At 39.3% G+C, this 15,712-nt stretch overlaps 2 protein-coding genes across 2 annotated transcripts in view; both read right to left on the reverse strand.

Moving 5' to 3' along the window:
- LOC141499453 (uncharacterized) overlaps positions 1–5,331 on the reverse strand; it is a 40,596-nt gene extending 35,265 nt beyond the window's left edge. Inside the window, exons 1-3 of the mRNA XM_074202161.1 lie at positions 5,288–5,331; positions 2,226–2,354; positions 1,629–1,994 (exon numbers count right to left, since the gene is read on the reverse strand). Of these exons, the coding sequence (XP_074058262.1) occupies positions 1,629–1,994; positions 2,226–2,354; positions 5,288–5,331 (539 nt within the window). The remainder of the gene's footprint in view (positions 1–1,628; positions 1,995–2,225; positions 2,355–5,287) is intronic.
- Positions 1,930–14,531, reverse strand: LOC141499454 (immunoglobulin alpha-2 heavy chain-like). The gene is made up of 6 exons (XM_074202162.1): positions 14,489–14,531; positions 12,466–12,513; positions 11,498–11,851; positions 10,642–10,905; positions 10,292–10,336; positions 1,930–5,670 (listed from the first exon to the last, which is right to left on the reverse strand). The coding sequence occupies exons 1-6, from the start codon at positions 14,529–14,531 to the stop codon at positions 5,654–5,656; spliced, it is 771 nt and encodes a 256-aa protein (XP_074058263.1). The 3' UTR covers positions 1,930–5,653.
- Positions 14,532–15,712: the final 1,181 nt, after the last annotated feature.

Consider the following 15,712-nt stretch of genomic DNA (forward strand, 5'->3'; position numbering starts at 1 on the left):
TGGAAATGCTCCATGTTTATTCCCATTACATATAATATTTATTGATGGTTTTAGATAGATACTCTTTATTATTTCAAGGAAAACTCCATTTATTCCAAAACTTTCTAGTGGTTTTTAATAGGAATGGATATTGTGTTTTATCAAAAGTTTCTTCAGCATCTATTGAGATAATCATATGATTTCTAGTCATTTTGCTATTGATATGTTATGCTATTGATATTAATATATTATGTTGAGTGTTAATATATCTTTTCCCAAGTGAATTACCCAATAAGGACTCTCTTTCACATATTATATAGCTGCCAAAAGTTACCCATGAGACTGAGCCTTCACATAAGAACACAGAATGGGGAGTCTTTGGGAGGTAAGAGAATAGGATCCAAATGGGATTTAAGTGCACTAGAACCACACAGTTGCAGGGAACAGATGACCCTGAGTGTCCCTCCTTCCAGGTCTGAGAGTGAGCTCCTCATATTTGTTGCTTTGTGTACTCCCTGAGTGAGTTTTGTACAACTTGCTGGTCTGTGGAGCTGCTCATGATCCTGAGTAGAAAGAGTAGTAAAGAAACTTAGTGATGTAAGTAACAGGATATCCCCTCCTCCCTCAGGGTATGTCAGGGTGAAAGGGAGAGAGAGAGAGAGACAGAGAGACAGAGACAGAGACCCATTATTTAGTGGGTCAAAACTTCCCTGAGGTCATGTAGACCAGCAAATAGTAATATACTAACCTATATGGGTTGGAGTTGGTGGGGAGGGAGGAATTATTGACCCAACATGGGGCCACTACTCAGGACATTCAGTAGCAATTTAGAGAGGCCAGTCTGCCCCTTACTGGATCTATAACACCAAATAAATTTCTTCTCTTTACTAGATTTCAGTTCTGCTTTTTTATATAACTCCAGTAGAGCAGGGCCTGGGCTTGTTCCTCTGCCAGTTGCAGGGCTAGACTAAAAAATGGAGTAGAGGAGAAATCTTTGAATCAGGACAGGATTTAGGTCTGTATCCAAGCTGAATGTAGAATTATTTACCCCAGGTTGTCAGTATTTGGCTCTCAGAACCTTGCTTTGGCAAAGGTCTCCTCCTTCCACTCACCTTTAGGATGGTGATGGTAGATGAGCAAGACATGAAATAAGTTCAAGGTAATAACTAAAGTGACTGAAAGTATGAAAAGTCAGTAAAAGTTGGAAGAGAACTTTTTCTTCTTATAAGACATAGAATACAACCTGTCTCTCACCCAATATCCCCTCTATCTCTCCCTCTCCCTCTCCCTCTCCCTCTCCGTCTCTGTCTCTGTCTCTCTGTCTCTGTCTGTGTGTATGTGTGTGTGTCTCTGTCTCTCTCTGTCTCTGTCTCCCTCTGTCTGTCTGTCTGTCTCTCTGTCTCCCTGTCTGTCTCTGTCTCTGTCTGTCTGTCTCTGTCTCTCTCTCTGTCTCTCTCTCTCTCTCTCTCTCTCTCTCTCTCTCTCTCTCTCTCTCTCTCTCCCATCTCTCTCAAAAGCACATGCACTACTAGGAGGACTGGTACAAGATCCCAAGATCCTTCATGTGAGTTAACTGGTTGGGTAAAGCAGCAGGTAACTATAGACTCAGTTTCAGTCCCAGTCTAGTAGGTTTATGTGATTGCCTCTACTTTGGCTCCATCATGGTGAGGCTAGCACAATAGTAGATGCCAGAGTCCTTCTTCTGCACCTGGCGCAAGATCAATGAGACTATATTGTCCTCATTTTTCCTGAAAATGAAAATTCTCCCTTTCAGTTCCTCTCTGTACTCCTTGGTGCTGCCTCTTCCAGCAGTGATGCTAGCCACAAACTCCTTTGAGTCTTGAATGCCAGAACTCCGGTGCCAAGACATGGCAAAGTTCTTAAACTGGAGCCCTGAAGCTGTACAGCTCAGGGTCACAGACTGACCTTCATAGATCATTTTACCACCTTTCTCTACCAGCCGCACTTGGGCCCAGAATCCTGCAAAGGATAAATAGAAGGGTAAGGTCAATTCTCTATTGAGTCAACTTAGGAGGAAAATTGCCAGACCAGGACAGAGATCCCTAGGAACAGGATGTCCAGCAGAGGAACACAACTGAGAGAAGGGAGAGCCTAAGCTGCATACCAATATCACTAGGGAAGAAAGAAAAACAAAAGGAAAAAGAACTATCTGGGCACTAATTAGAAACTTAGCTCCACACCAGAGGTCCAGAAAGAGGAAAAGAGGAGGATAAGGACAGAAATACCTGGTAGAATGAAGAGAAGTAATTTCAAAAGATAAATCTTGGCGAGAGTGTTGGGGAGCGTGATTAACATCCTGCCTACTCTCGTAGAGTAAGGAAAAGGTTCCAGGAGATGCAGTGAGGTCTACGCAGCTGTAACCCAAGGTTGATCATTTCTAAGAAGACTGAAAGCAGTAGCGTCTACCCATCCTCTTCAATGAGGTAAGGAGTGGGGCTAGCAAGAGGGGAAGAAAAAAGTGAGTTGAAGGAGGCCACAGCATAACTCCAGCTTTAGGGCTTACTCCCAGCCTCTCACAACTGTCATTGCAGATCCTGGCTCACCCTTCTCAAAGTATGGAGCTGTTCAGGGCTGAGGCACACAGAGTTTACCACTATTGAGGAGTTAAAACTACCTAATCTAATTTCTCGCTTTAATTTGGAGAATTAAGCAAACTATGAGCAAAAGTCATTTGAAGAAAGAAAATGGTAAGAATCTCAAGGGAAATCATGAAATAAAAATAAGAATTAGGGGGCCATAACAGGATCAGATTTCAACCCATATTCAAAGGCAATAATCATTTTAAAAAAACACTTTTTGGTTATGATTAACAAGTAGAAAAGTCAATCAATGGAACTGATTAGGAAAGTATGGCCCATAATGAAACATGCTACCCACCTGATAGAAAAGTGATGACCTCAGGCACAGAAGAGGTCATATTTTTTGGATGTGACCCATGTGGGAACTTGCTTTAACTATGCATATTAGTTACAAGATTGTTGGGAGGTTTTTTCCCCTTATTGTCTGGGAAGAGAGAAGGGTGACAAGAGGAGGATTAAATAAATGTCTGTTCTTTGAAAACTGTCTCCCTTTTTTTGTTGGTGGAAACTGACCCTCTTTCAATACAACTTTGATGGGTGATCACTCTATTGAACCCTATTGAGCTTTGGTCTTCTAAAAACCACTAGACTTTTTTGGTTTAAGTTGTTCTCTGACCACATCTATCTCTTCCATCTCATATTTGAACAATTTATCATTTTTAATCCTTTTGTCTAGGACTTTTGTATGTCCTATTAAAATGTATTTTACATTTTTCATTTAATCTATTGAGATCTTTTGGGGATCCTATCATCAGGATGTTAATTATCCCTCCTAATTTTCTGTGTGATATGCATATTTCCTAAGAATGATACTCATGTTTTCCAAATTATCCTTTAAAATTGACCCAGAGTCAAACAAATTAATTCCATGGTAATCACTCTTGGTTGGGGCATTCAACTAGGTTGAATTCCAGGTTATTGCATCTCTTCCTCTTGAACACAAGGTTAGTATGAAGGACTTGGACAGATGTATTTAACTGCTTTGTGTGTGTTTTTTCTACATTGATAAATATGCATGCTTTCTCCCTCATTTAATTATAAACTCTCTAAAGACTCAGATTGTTTCTCTTTTGACTCCATATCCTCAATGCTTAACACAATATCTGGGACAGAGTAGCTTAATAAATGTTTGTTGATTGACTGATATATGGAACCCTGTTCTATTTATAGTAAGGGATTATTGGCCACCTAATCTCATTAGCTTCATCATCACAAATTCTCAGATAATCCAGGGGTATGGTTGGGTATTTCTTCATTAATCACTGAGTTGTACCATATCTCTCATTAATTAATTATTATATACTTAATTATATAGCTGTTCTCCTAGGATTAAATAAATATACTGGCTATTCCATTTATTAACATTGTAATCAATGTTGACATAAAGAAATAAATGACTACATTTTTTTAGCTCCAAAAATGGTCACAGAGTCACCTTTGACCATCACTATAACTGCAAATGACTTCTTCATACTTCTGGAAACACAATTCCATCATTCAGTTTACTCTAGATACCAAAGCAACATCTCTTATCAAGAATTTTCTTCATCTTCTTAACAAGATAAAGGTTTAAATCACTCCATCAGAAAATGTTTCTTCATCTTCTTTTTCTCTCTCTTCTCCAGCATCTTTCCAGACATAAAAGGAAAGCAGCATCTTCAGGTCTTTCAATCCATCATGCTTAACAATCTTAACTCCTCATTAAATTTTATTTCTAATATTTTTCATATAACATTTAAGACAATTCCTTCAAGAAAAATATTTTTTCTCATGCTCTCTCCCTCTGTCCTCTGAGGAGTTTTCCCCAAAGCAACTCCATTAATTCTCTTTTCTCAATTTCTCAAATACTGCCACCCTCAAGTGTTAAGTTCTAAATATTCCATTCTAACAAAACTATAGTAACTAACAGTAACTATAGCTTCTGTGGGAAAGACTTATGAAATGAAATTCATATTTTAACTATCACCCTTTATATTAGATCTGTACTTCTCAGGCTTCTAACTACTTGCAATCCTGGTAACCTATATCTCAATCCTTCTCTTTCCACAGAAGATACAGCATCAGAGACCACTTTCTCCAATAGTAAAAGCACCTTCACCAAGACAAAGAGAAGGGACAGAGAGGGAGAAGGAATGCTTCTTTCATCTCAGTGACATTTTTAGACTCTCCAGCTTATACCATCACTCAAAAGCTTCTCCTTTGAGATTCACTTCAACCAGATATATCACCCTATACAAATCCTGGTGGCTATTCTCAACCCATGTCCAGATCTCCCTTTTTCAAGAAATTCAGTATAACTCACAGTCTTACTCTCTATTTCAATCCTGACCTTTATTCTTGGGGACTTAAATTTATATGATATCAAAAAATTTACTTGACCTTAGCAAAATAAAAATATTCAGTAAGGATTTTCATTGAGAACATTCTTTACTGATTCTGGTGAAGGAAACTCCTCTGATTAAGTAACCTACTATAGTCAAACAACAAGGAATCATTCCTAGAACTCTATGTGGGTGACTGTTTTGTTCTCAGATAATCAGGAAGTGATTTCAATAGCTTGATCATTTAGTCCCTTTAGCCAATTAAGTTTCAAGAATGATTTCAATACCTTTTAAGGAAAAACCCACATGGCAACAGGGGTGAAACAATTGTTCCTACACACCCATTCCACAGATTAGTTCTTGTTAGTTCATGGACTTTATCTGTACCCATGATCAGGCTCCCATGAATATGAGGTTGCTATCTGATGCATGCCCCCTAAATAAGCCTCAGTTAGGAAGGGAGAAGGATGAGTTGCTGTCACAACTATCCAAACTATAGGGACCCAGGTAGTGCTGGCTGTTATTGGCCAGTCCTCAACCTCCACCTCCCCCACCCCCAAACAAATCCAAAGGAGAGCAGATGAGGCTCTTCCATCTTTATTTCAGAACAGGGATCTGGGGAACAGATCATAGAGAGCATAGACCCAGAATTAGTTATTCTATAGCTGGGGAAATAAATGCAACTGAAGTCATTGAGATCATTCTGGAATTTCCAAGGGTATTATCAAGGACAAAGTGTTGACTCCCAAGACTTTATTCCAAGGATTTTTCTGGAAAAACAGAAGTTGGAAGATAATGGTCAGGAAACGGTTAGGGGGCACAGTGGATAGAGCACCAGCCCTGGTTTCAGGAGTACCTGAGTTCAAATCCGGCCTCAGACATTTAATAATTACCTAGTTGTGTGGCCTTGGGCAAGCCACTTAACCCCATTGCCTTGCAAAAAGAAAAAAGAAAAAAAAGATAATGGTCAGGAAATCAGAAGTCAAAATTATCTACTTGCCTTTTGGGTCAGTCAGTCTGTTCAACATAAGTCCCCTAAAAGACCTTGAGAACAGAAGGAAACCAAAGGGATAAAAAATACAAGAGCAAAATAAAGGATGAGAGATGATAGAGAATGGCAGGTGGGGGTAGGAAAATTTTAACAAAACAAAGTTTGAGAGGTCAGAAAAAAAAGCAAAGGAGACTAGTAGAAATCCCAGGGTATGGAAGATGTTATTGGAACATAAAGGGAAGCAGGTCAGGGGAAGCAAAGAAGAGTCCAAGACAGTGTTGATTTTTTTTTATTCTGAACTTAAGAAATAAAATAAGCATTTTATAACAAGGTGAAAGGGGGGAGAGGAAAGAAACTACATACAACTACAGATTTATTATGTACAACTTGCTACAAGGGTTCTTAACATTTTTGTATCATAAACCCAATTGACAGTTTGGTAAAACCTAGGATCCATTGTCAGAACAATATTTTAAATACATAACATAAAATAATTAGGATTACAGAGGAAATCACTTATAGTGGACTGTAATTAGCAAAATATTTTTTAAAATAAATACATATACCTCCTGAAATTTATCCACAGATCTACAAAGGATAAGAACAGAAGAGAAGACTTAATGGGATAAAAAAGAGAAGTCCAACTGTAGGAGAGGAAAGAGTGAGGTTAAACAATCACCTCAGAAGATCAAAGCTATCACTGTGAACAGAACATTAATGGCTACAGTCTTCATAAATAGCAGTCTCAGACTCAGCACACCAAGAAGTAGTTTATTCCTCCGCTTGAATTCTACTTTAAAAGACAAAAGTAAGGATCAAAGACAAGACAATAGGTCAAAATACATCAGGTCAAAATACACCACCATATGGGCCACCACTTCCACTTCAATCCTGATGAAAATCATCCCAGTACCCTAATCCCCAAAACCCTGGGAATAGTGTGTCACCCCTAATCTTGCTTTCAACCCTGCCCCTAATACCATCATTTAAGGGACTAATCCCTGTGCAGATGGAGATTGCCACCTTTCACACCACCAGGTGTGAAACCAGGTGCCAACAATAACAGATAAGACCAAAGACTCTAGGAATGGTAGGACCTTTCATATCACTGGTCTTGTTTCTAGCCTAGCCACTGGAGCCTTCAGTTAGGAAAACAAGACTTTTGGAGAAGAGGCCAGCTATCACATCTAAAATGCAGATAAGTTAGCCCAGCTGAAGCAGTAGGGCATCCTGAGGGAGAGAAGGCAGATGTGACAGGTAATTTGAATCACTGTCACCACCTCAACCACCACCGCTAACTACTGACCAACTGGGCAAGTGCTGCAGCCCTTAGTTCCTTAAGCAGTTACAGCTATAGAAGATCCAGAAGAGAAAGTTCTTGACACCAGAGTCCCTATTACTGTCAAATAGTACAGCACCAGAACATTAAAGATGCATTGCCATTTGTTTTGCCACAGCTCCTTGAGTATCAGGTATCTAGTCAACTGATTTTCAGCTGAAACCTCCCATCTCTATCTATTAGAATGTGAATTCCTTGAGAACACAAACTCTCTCCATTTTTCTACTTTTATTCCCAGTGTTTTGATCATAGAAAGACAAATGCTTTTTTAATTAATCCACGTATTCTCTGGGCCTACAAAAGCAACAGAAATATTATTCCTATTTGCTTCATCATTAATCATCTTGGCTAATGAAGAGTTGATGATAGGACCAAGCAAAGCAAATCTTCATTGTTGGTTGCCTTTAGAGAATGGAAAATTACACATTGGGATCCCAGACACATTTTTCCCTAATATGTTACATGCTCTGAGAACTGTATTCTTATATACCTTTACTTCTAAGCTATCAACACACTGATCTCTGAATTTTTGTCAAATCTGAACTATGGTAAATCATGCTCTAATCACATTATTCCCCCATTCAGTCTTGGACATAACCTACTCTTTTGCTCTAGAAAATTTGAAACAATAAACCATGTACCTTGAGCTCTAGACTGTCTTAACAATCTAAAATTTGGGTTGTTATATTTCTCAATCCTTAAATTATCAGAGGCCCTCAGATTCTTTTTTTTAGGTTTTTGCAAGGCAAATAGGGTTAAGTGGCTTGCCCAAGGCCCCACAGCTAGGTAATTATTAAGTGTCTGACCGGATTTGAACCCAGGTACTCCTGACTCCAGGGCTGGTGCTTTATCCACTGTACCACCTAGCCACCCCTGCCCTCAGATTCTTCATTGACTCATTAAACTAAAAAAATTTCCTAAACTTTAACTCAAGAATTACATTAAGGGGGGCAGCTAGGTGGCACAGTGTATAGAGCACTAGTCCTGAAGTCAAATCCAACCTCAGACACTTAATGATTGCCTAGCTGTGTGACTTTGAGTAAGTGACTCTTAACCTCATTGCCTTAAAATAAATAAAAATTTTTAAAAACTATTTTTTAAAAGAGCTACATTAAGCAATAGGGGAGAAAAAATATTTCTCTAAGAGATCCTTTAGAGAACTTTTAATCTTGAAGGGTATCTAAGTCACTAAAAGAGATAACTATAATTTATTTTTTAACTTGACCAGTACATTAGAAAGGTACTGTGTGAGTTCATAGGGAGAAATTCATTACCACACAAGGAAATCAAGCAAGGGTTATGCTGAAGTAGCATTTGAATAGAATTTTTTTTAACAAAAAGTTAAGTAAAGGGAGCAACTAGGTGGTGCAGTGGATAAAGCACCAGCCCTGGAGTCAGGAGTTCAAATCCAACCTCAGACACTTAATAATTGCCTAGCTATGTGACTTTGGGTAAGTCACATTAACCCCATTGCCTTAAAAAAAATTTAAGTTAAGAATTCAGCAAGAAAAAGGGAAGATGCTGAGCAGTTATTGGTCCTATAGGCAACAACTTGAGAAAATGCAAAGAAGTGGATAGATATATGGTGTGATCAGTGGAGCATTTGGGACTAATTTGGCTAGAGCATAGTGCACATAGAAATTAGAATTAGTAAAGGTAGTATCAGATGGTGGATAACCATGAACACTGGACCAAACAAAAAATGATTTTGAACATTATCTTGGAGAAAACAACCACTGAAGATTTTGGGGTGAAGAAGTAATAGACTAAGAAGAAAAATTATTTGGATGATTGAGTTAAAGTAGAAGAGAGAGTAGAGATGGGAAGACCAATGAAAATATCACAATGGTCATGAAGGGTGGTAATAAGGACCTGAGTTATCATGATAATTAGTGGAAGAATGAATGAATAAGGACAAATGTTAGAAAGGAGGAACAGAATGATAGGACAGTAGAGGAGAGGGCATTCAATTAAAGGTAATAAACTGTATCAAAGCTTCACAAAAGTCAAGGAGAATGAAGACTGAAAAGGGCTACTGGATTTGGTGGGTAAGGAAGTTACTTAGAACAGGCCTGGAGTAGAGGGATCAGAACTGGAAGCCAGAAGTCCAAGTTGGAGGAGATAATGAGTGGTGAGTTAGTGAAGGCACTCCAGATTACTTCTGATAAAATTTGTTAAGAAAAGAGGAGAAGGGAGTGGCTAGGTGGCGTAGTGGATAAAGCACCGGCCTTGGAGTCAGGAGTACCTGGGTTCAATCCGGTCTCAGACACTTAATAATTACCTAGCTGTGTGGCCTTGGGCAAGCCACTTAACCCCATTGCATTGCAAAAAAAAAAAAAAAAAAACTAAAAAAAAAGAGGAGAAGAGAGATGGGATGGAAGCTAGATGGACAATAAAGGAAAAGAGCATGAGGAAGACTTGTGTTTGCTTATAACCAGAAGAAATGAGGCAATACTGAAGGAGACCTTGAAGATAAGTGAGAAAAAGGGGAGGATAACCCATAAAGCATGGTCCTGGAGAAGGTAGGAAGAAATAATACTAATGGCACAGGTACACATTTGCTGATTTTCTTCATTGAAATTTAGCATCCCAGGACTAGGAAAGAGAAGGGAAAAGGTAGGGATCACATATGCTGAAGACCTATAGTTCAAGAATGGGGGAGGATCAAAGAACCAATATGGCAGGGAAACATCAAGGGGTCATTTGGTGCAGGGTAGATATAGGGTTACCAGAGTAGCTAAAAAGACCAGTGAGGCTAGGAATCAGCTTTTCTCCACTCTGAGCTTTGGGCTGGCATGTTCCTTGAATTTTGGATCTTCACACAGTCTGAAGGTCTGGGTCATCACTCCCTACAGTCTCTAAGCCATTACTCAAACTGTGCCCTACAATTTGTACCATGTTCTCTGTGCTGGGCTAGGGTCATGAGGAACCCTGTGATATCACATTATCACATTGGGTGACACAGAGATTGTCAGACTGGGTTGGATAGTCTCACTTCTGATCAAATTGTTCAGGATTAATTTCATTATTTCTGCCTTTTCACCTTTTGCCTTTAACTCACCTGAGAACTCCTCATCAGGATTGGATATTTCCAGCTTCATAGAATCTGAAGGCAGAATGAAAGTATCAGACACAGTCTTGAAGTCCAGTGAGCCCAGGTCTCCTCATTAGCCAGGTTCCCCCCATTATCTAATCTAGAATCCCCATCTCTAAGTTATGGATTCCCCTCTCTCAATAAGGAAACACTCGTCTGTAATGAAATTTTCTACCCGAGAACTCCTTGTCCAGTCCAGGACTAATAGGGACCCCTCCTCACTCTACAGTACTCCTCCCTTCTCCCTGCTTCTATCCCTCAGTAATCCAGAAGTCACCAGATATCTCTTCTTGTACCATCCCTTTTCCCAGGCATACCTGGCTGGTGGGATACAGAGGTATTCCTAAGGTGCTGCTGCACTGAACAGGTTACTGGGTTATTCTCACCAACCCTGCCAATATGGACAGCACTATAGGTGCCATGGACTGTGGGAACCACAACAAGGGACTGGTCTGAGACTGAGGTCCAAGGGGAGGCCAGGTACACTTGGAGCTCCTTGGGATAGAAATCATTGACCAGGCAGGCCACAACATCCTGACTCCTCACCAGGAATACACTGGGTGACAGGAGGGTCTGAAGACCTAAAATCAAACCATAGCTTTGTGTCATTCAGCTGGCCCATAAAAGGTATCATACAAGCCTGCACCACAGACTCGGTTGTGAGATGGCACGTATGTGACCAAATAACTGTGAAAAACAACCCTCAGCCACTTCCTGGCCCCTTATCAGCCCTGGTCTGTCCCCTTGTGTAGAGTAAAAACTTATGAGATCAAATAATTGTGACAACCAGACCCAAGCCCTTGCCTCAGCTTGGCTTTGATGTCCCAGTTTACATGCTGTGCTGATCCCAGACCACAAATCCTTTTTATCTTCTGTCACTGGGACTGACAGGGGTCTTAAGATTTCACATGTGGCTATTTTGAGTCCATGGACCTTATTGGGATGTGACTCAAATTCCTTCAGTGACTTACTACAATCCACCTCCAGAATAACTATTCAGAGTTGGTTTACTAGTTCTATACGGTTACACAACCCACTGCAGTGGAAAGAGAAGTCCGAGAAAAGGGGGAACCTGTTTCTGACCTGGGCACCAGCATGGACTTAGCATAGCCCATTGGGTACCCAGACTTAACATAGCCTATTCCTTAGGGTTAAGACACATGAGGCACTCACCCAATTCTACTGTCACAGCTGTCCCAGGACCAAAGACCAGTTTGTCCGTGTCACTTCTGTCACCCACTCTCTTTGCACAGTGATAATTGCCAGAGTCCCCAAGGCCCAGATGCTTAATCTGAAGGGAAATCTGACTTTCATTGTCTTCCCTGGAGGAGATGATGCGACTTTCATTGGTTTCTGCAGAGGTATTGTCAAGACTGGACAGCCACTGAGGAGCATGTCCAGAATCCCAAAGGTACCAACCTAATATACTTGTCTTGAATTGGAAGCCAGAGGTTTGGCACTTGAGGTTTAGAGTCCGGTTGTGTGAATAGAGTCCTCCTCCTAACTCTTTCAACCCAATGTTTTCCGCTGCACAGAGAAGAAATTATAGGAGTAACTAGGGGCAATTTAACCATTCTGCTCCCTAGAAATGGATCTTGATTCCTTAAACCTCTTGAACCTCACTCTTCCCTGGACAAATCCTCCCATTCAACTTTAGATATCTAGTTTAGGATCCATTTCTCTTTAGTCATTTACATGGCTCCCAGCTCTTCAAAAAAAGGTCACACTTGAAAAGTGGCAAGATTTAGGAAATCCCAGAGGGTCAAAGATCCTGGATTTGAGGGGTAGGAGTAGGGATGTTCTTTTGGTCTCCCAGAGTCTCAGAGATCCTCAGGATTGGAAGAGTATCATGAGGGTAATAAATTCCAGGACCTTTGTGTTTGTAGAACTGGACAATTCTCAGAGAAAGGGGGTATTAGGGGAAAAGGCTGAAGATGGGAACTGGTCCACTTAATGAGTTGAGCACAAAATGACTGGAACTATCAGCCTAGTTTCAGGTTTCCCCCACAACCCTGCCACCAAGGGGATCATCCCAAAAGTAACAGCCTAGTTAATTGCCCTCTGAAGTTTCAATGAGTGAGATTCCCTTGAGCAGTTCCCCCCACCCCTCTACACATATGACTGGGAATATGGAAACTTACATGAAAGCACCTTCACTGCTGTTCCTGGCCCAAAGTCATCCCACGTATCTCACTGTGACACAAGAAGGAACCTAAACTCTTCAGTCTTGGGTGGTAGGGAGGGAACCAGGAGATGGCAGGAAGTGGGCTAGAGTAGGGGGAGGGGAAGAATAAAGGAAATTAGTGACAAGGACATATAGGGTCAGATTTATGGGTACTCAAGAAGCTCATCAGACCCTTAAAAAATGGGGAATTCCATAGGGGATTCTGACCAAAGCCAGATCTAACTAAGTCTCAAAAGCTTTTCTAAGATCATCCTCTTGAAAAGACTTATTATAAGCAAGTCAGACTTAAGTTTTTTGCAAGGCAACAGGGTTAAGTGATTTGCCCAAGGTCATACAGTCAGGCAATTATTAAGTGTCTGAGGTCAGACTCCAGCATCTGACTCCAATAGAGCCAGTACTCTATGCACTGTGCCACCTAGATGCCCCAACAAGTCAGACATTGTGAAAGAATGAGTCTTTGCTATAAATTAGAACAGCTCTCCACTTGATTCTAGGAATGTCTACCTGAATTCCTGTTCTTTGCACCTTACCAATTCAACAGTGAGAGAGAGAATGTTCTATCTCTGGGATATGATAAAGTAATAATAATCAATTAATGACTAATTATTAATATAAAGTGCTTGCAGAGCACTTTACAAATATTTCATTTCATTCTCAGGACAATCTTAGCAAGAAGTTTATTATTAATCCCATTTTACAGTTGAGGTAACTGAGTCCAAAAAGGTTAAATTGCACAGTTAGTAAGAGCTTAAAGCAGGATTTGGACTCAGGTCTTCTTGACTCCATAACCTGCACTCTATTCATTGTACCATCTAACTGCCTACCTATATGGAATCATCAATGAAGGATGCATAAAGGGAAGGGAAATACAGAAGGATACATCCTAGTATCTTGTGGCAAACCAAGTAATAGTCAGGAGTAGGATTTGGGGTCCCTGAAATCCAACTGTAGTGCCCCCAAAGAGCACCCAGCTATGTCTTTGAACCTCAGCTGGTAGAGCAATCTTTCTAGATCCTTGAGGAATATTTATATTAGTGATCCTATTGGTGTTATTTGAGGTTACCAATTCTCCCAGGAAGTTTGGGAATTTTTGAGCTGATAAATTCTCCTGAAATGTTTCATGAGACTTGAGCTGATCAATTATAAAAAGTTGTAGAAGTTCTTCTCTGACATATCTGATAGTGCTATTTCTCAAAGAGATTTGGTTGTAGTGGGACCTCAGTAACAATGATATTCCTTGTCATAAGCTATGTTCTTTACGTGTTCAGTGAAACATGGTTTAAGGGGGAAAGTAAATATTGACAGAGCCAAGAGAATTGATCAAATGGGATTTCTCAATACAGTTTTTTAAATTAATCTATTTTCTTTCCCTCCTACCTTGCCTTCCTTATATATAACATATTATATATGCAATATAATATATAATATAATAAATAATATATTTAAATATTATAATATGTAATAAAATAAAAACAAAACCTGTAACAAAAAGGCACAGTCAAATAAAACAAATCCCTACATTGGCCATTTACCAAAAAGAAAAAGTCTCATTCTGCCCTCTGAGTCCATCAACTCTCTGCCAAGAGATAGGTGACATTCCTTATCATCAGTCTTCTTTCATTGTAATTCTTAAGTCTTTCAAAGTTGGCTGTCTTTACAATGTCACTGTTATTGCTTAAATCATTCTCTTCTTTGTCCTCTTTACACTGGAAGCTCACTTTACCCACGACCTTCTCACCCTTCTCACCTTCTCACCTGTGTCCTTGGAGACCCTTTCTCTGATTGAGCAGTTCCTCCCCCAATCTCAGTGTCCAGACCATCTCTATCTTCATTTCTTTCTCAGTTTTACTCTTGACCCTCTTAAGTATTTTCCATTATCTTCCTGTTCTTCTTCACCTTGGGAATTCATTCCATCCCTTCCCTGTACATATACACACAGATACACACAGAGACAGAGAGACACACATTCACATACATACCTTTTAGTTTTCTTTTATAGTTGCCTACCTCATCTTCTCCCATAAGTTCCCTGAGGGGAAAGAATGTCTTTTTTGCTTGAATTTATATTCTTAATACCTTGCACAGCTTCTGGTACATAGTAAAGTATTTAATAAATGTTTGTTGACTTTTGGTTCCACTCATTTCATTCTACACAACTCATATGTCTTCCTGATATCCTCTGAAACTGTTCCTTTCTCATTTCTAGTAGCACAATAGTATTCCATTATATTTATACACCATTATTTTTTTTCAGTCATTCTCTAATTCATGGGCACTCCCTAAGTTTCCAATTCTGTGTCCCTATTTTTTTTAAAAAAAGAGCTGCTATGGTTTTGTATGTATATATTCTTTTCTTCTTTCTTTAAGATTTTTAAGATATAGACTTAGAAGTGTTATTGTGAATCAAAGAATATAAACGACTTAGTAAGCTTTTGGAAATAGTTGTAACTTGTAATCTCTGGACTAATTAATTCATAGCTCCACCAACAGTGCATTTAGCATGCCTGTTTTTCCAAAGCCTCTCTAATAAGGTCTAATTTGTCATTTTCATTTTTTTGATCATCTTTACTGATCTGATTTGTGTGTGGTATAAATTCAGAATTCTTTAATTTACATTTCTCTAATTATTAACTTCTTTAATTAGTGAGCTGAAGCAATTTTTTTAATATGGCTATTGATAGCTTGAATTTTGTCCTTTGAAAACTGTCCCTTGATGATTTTTCATTTGGGTAATTACTTTTTACTTATGCATTTGAATCAATTCCTTACATGGAAGATATTTTTGAGTGTATTTTAGGAGAGAGGGATAGCAATGACAGCATCTGATCTATGTTTTAAGAATATCAACTTGATAGTTGAATGATGGATGGACCATAAAATAGAAAGAGGAGGGATAGAGACCAATTACAAGACTTTTCCAATAGTCTAAAGGTGATAAGGCCTGATTTTAGATGGAGGTTGTCAATGGAAGAAAGAGAATGGAAATGAGAGATGGACATAGAATAAGCAACTTGATAACTGATTAGATATAAGGGTTGAGGAAAAGAGAAAAGTCAAGGATGAGAATCTTGTGATTAGAAAGTATGCTGATGTCCTAAACAAAAATTAGAAAATCTGGAGAAGGGATGTTTGGAGGGAAATAAGAGTCTGGATATGCTGAGTTTGGGGTGCCTATGATAGGAAAAAAAAAAGATAAGTTTGTT

The sequence above is a fragment of the Macrotis lagotis genome, chromosome X (genome assembly GCF_037893015.1).
Source record: "Macrotis lagotis isolate mMagLag1 chromosome X, bilby.v1.9.chrom.fasta, whole genome shotgun sequence".
Taxonomy (NCBI): domain Eukaryota; kingdom Metazoa; phylum Chordata; class Mammalia; order Peramelemorphia; family Peramelidae; genus Macrotis; species Macrotis lagotis.

What these genes read in the sequence shown, in the direction of transcription:
- LOC141499454 (XM_074202162.1), bottom strand. Translation starts at nt 14,531, where the DNA reads ATGGGAGAAGATGAGGTAGGCAACTATAAAAGAAAACTAAAAG. An exon ending in CTATAAAAGAAAACTAAAAG is followed by an intron (nt 12,514 to 14,488) that starts GTATGTATGTGA and finishes TGTCACAGTGAG; the next exon opens with ATACGTGGGATGACTTTGGG. An exon ending in AGCTGTGACAGTAGAATTGG is followed by an intron (nt 10,906 to 11,497) that starts GTGAGTGCCTCA and finishes GTTTGATTTTAG; the next exon opens with GTCTTCAGACCCTCCTGTCA.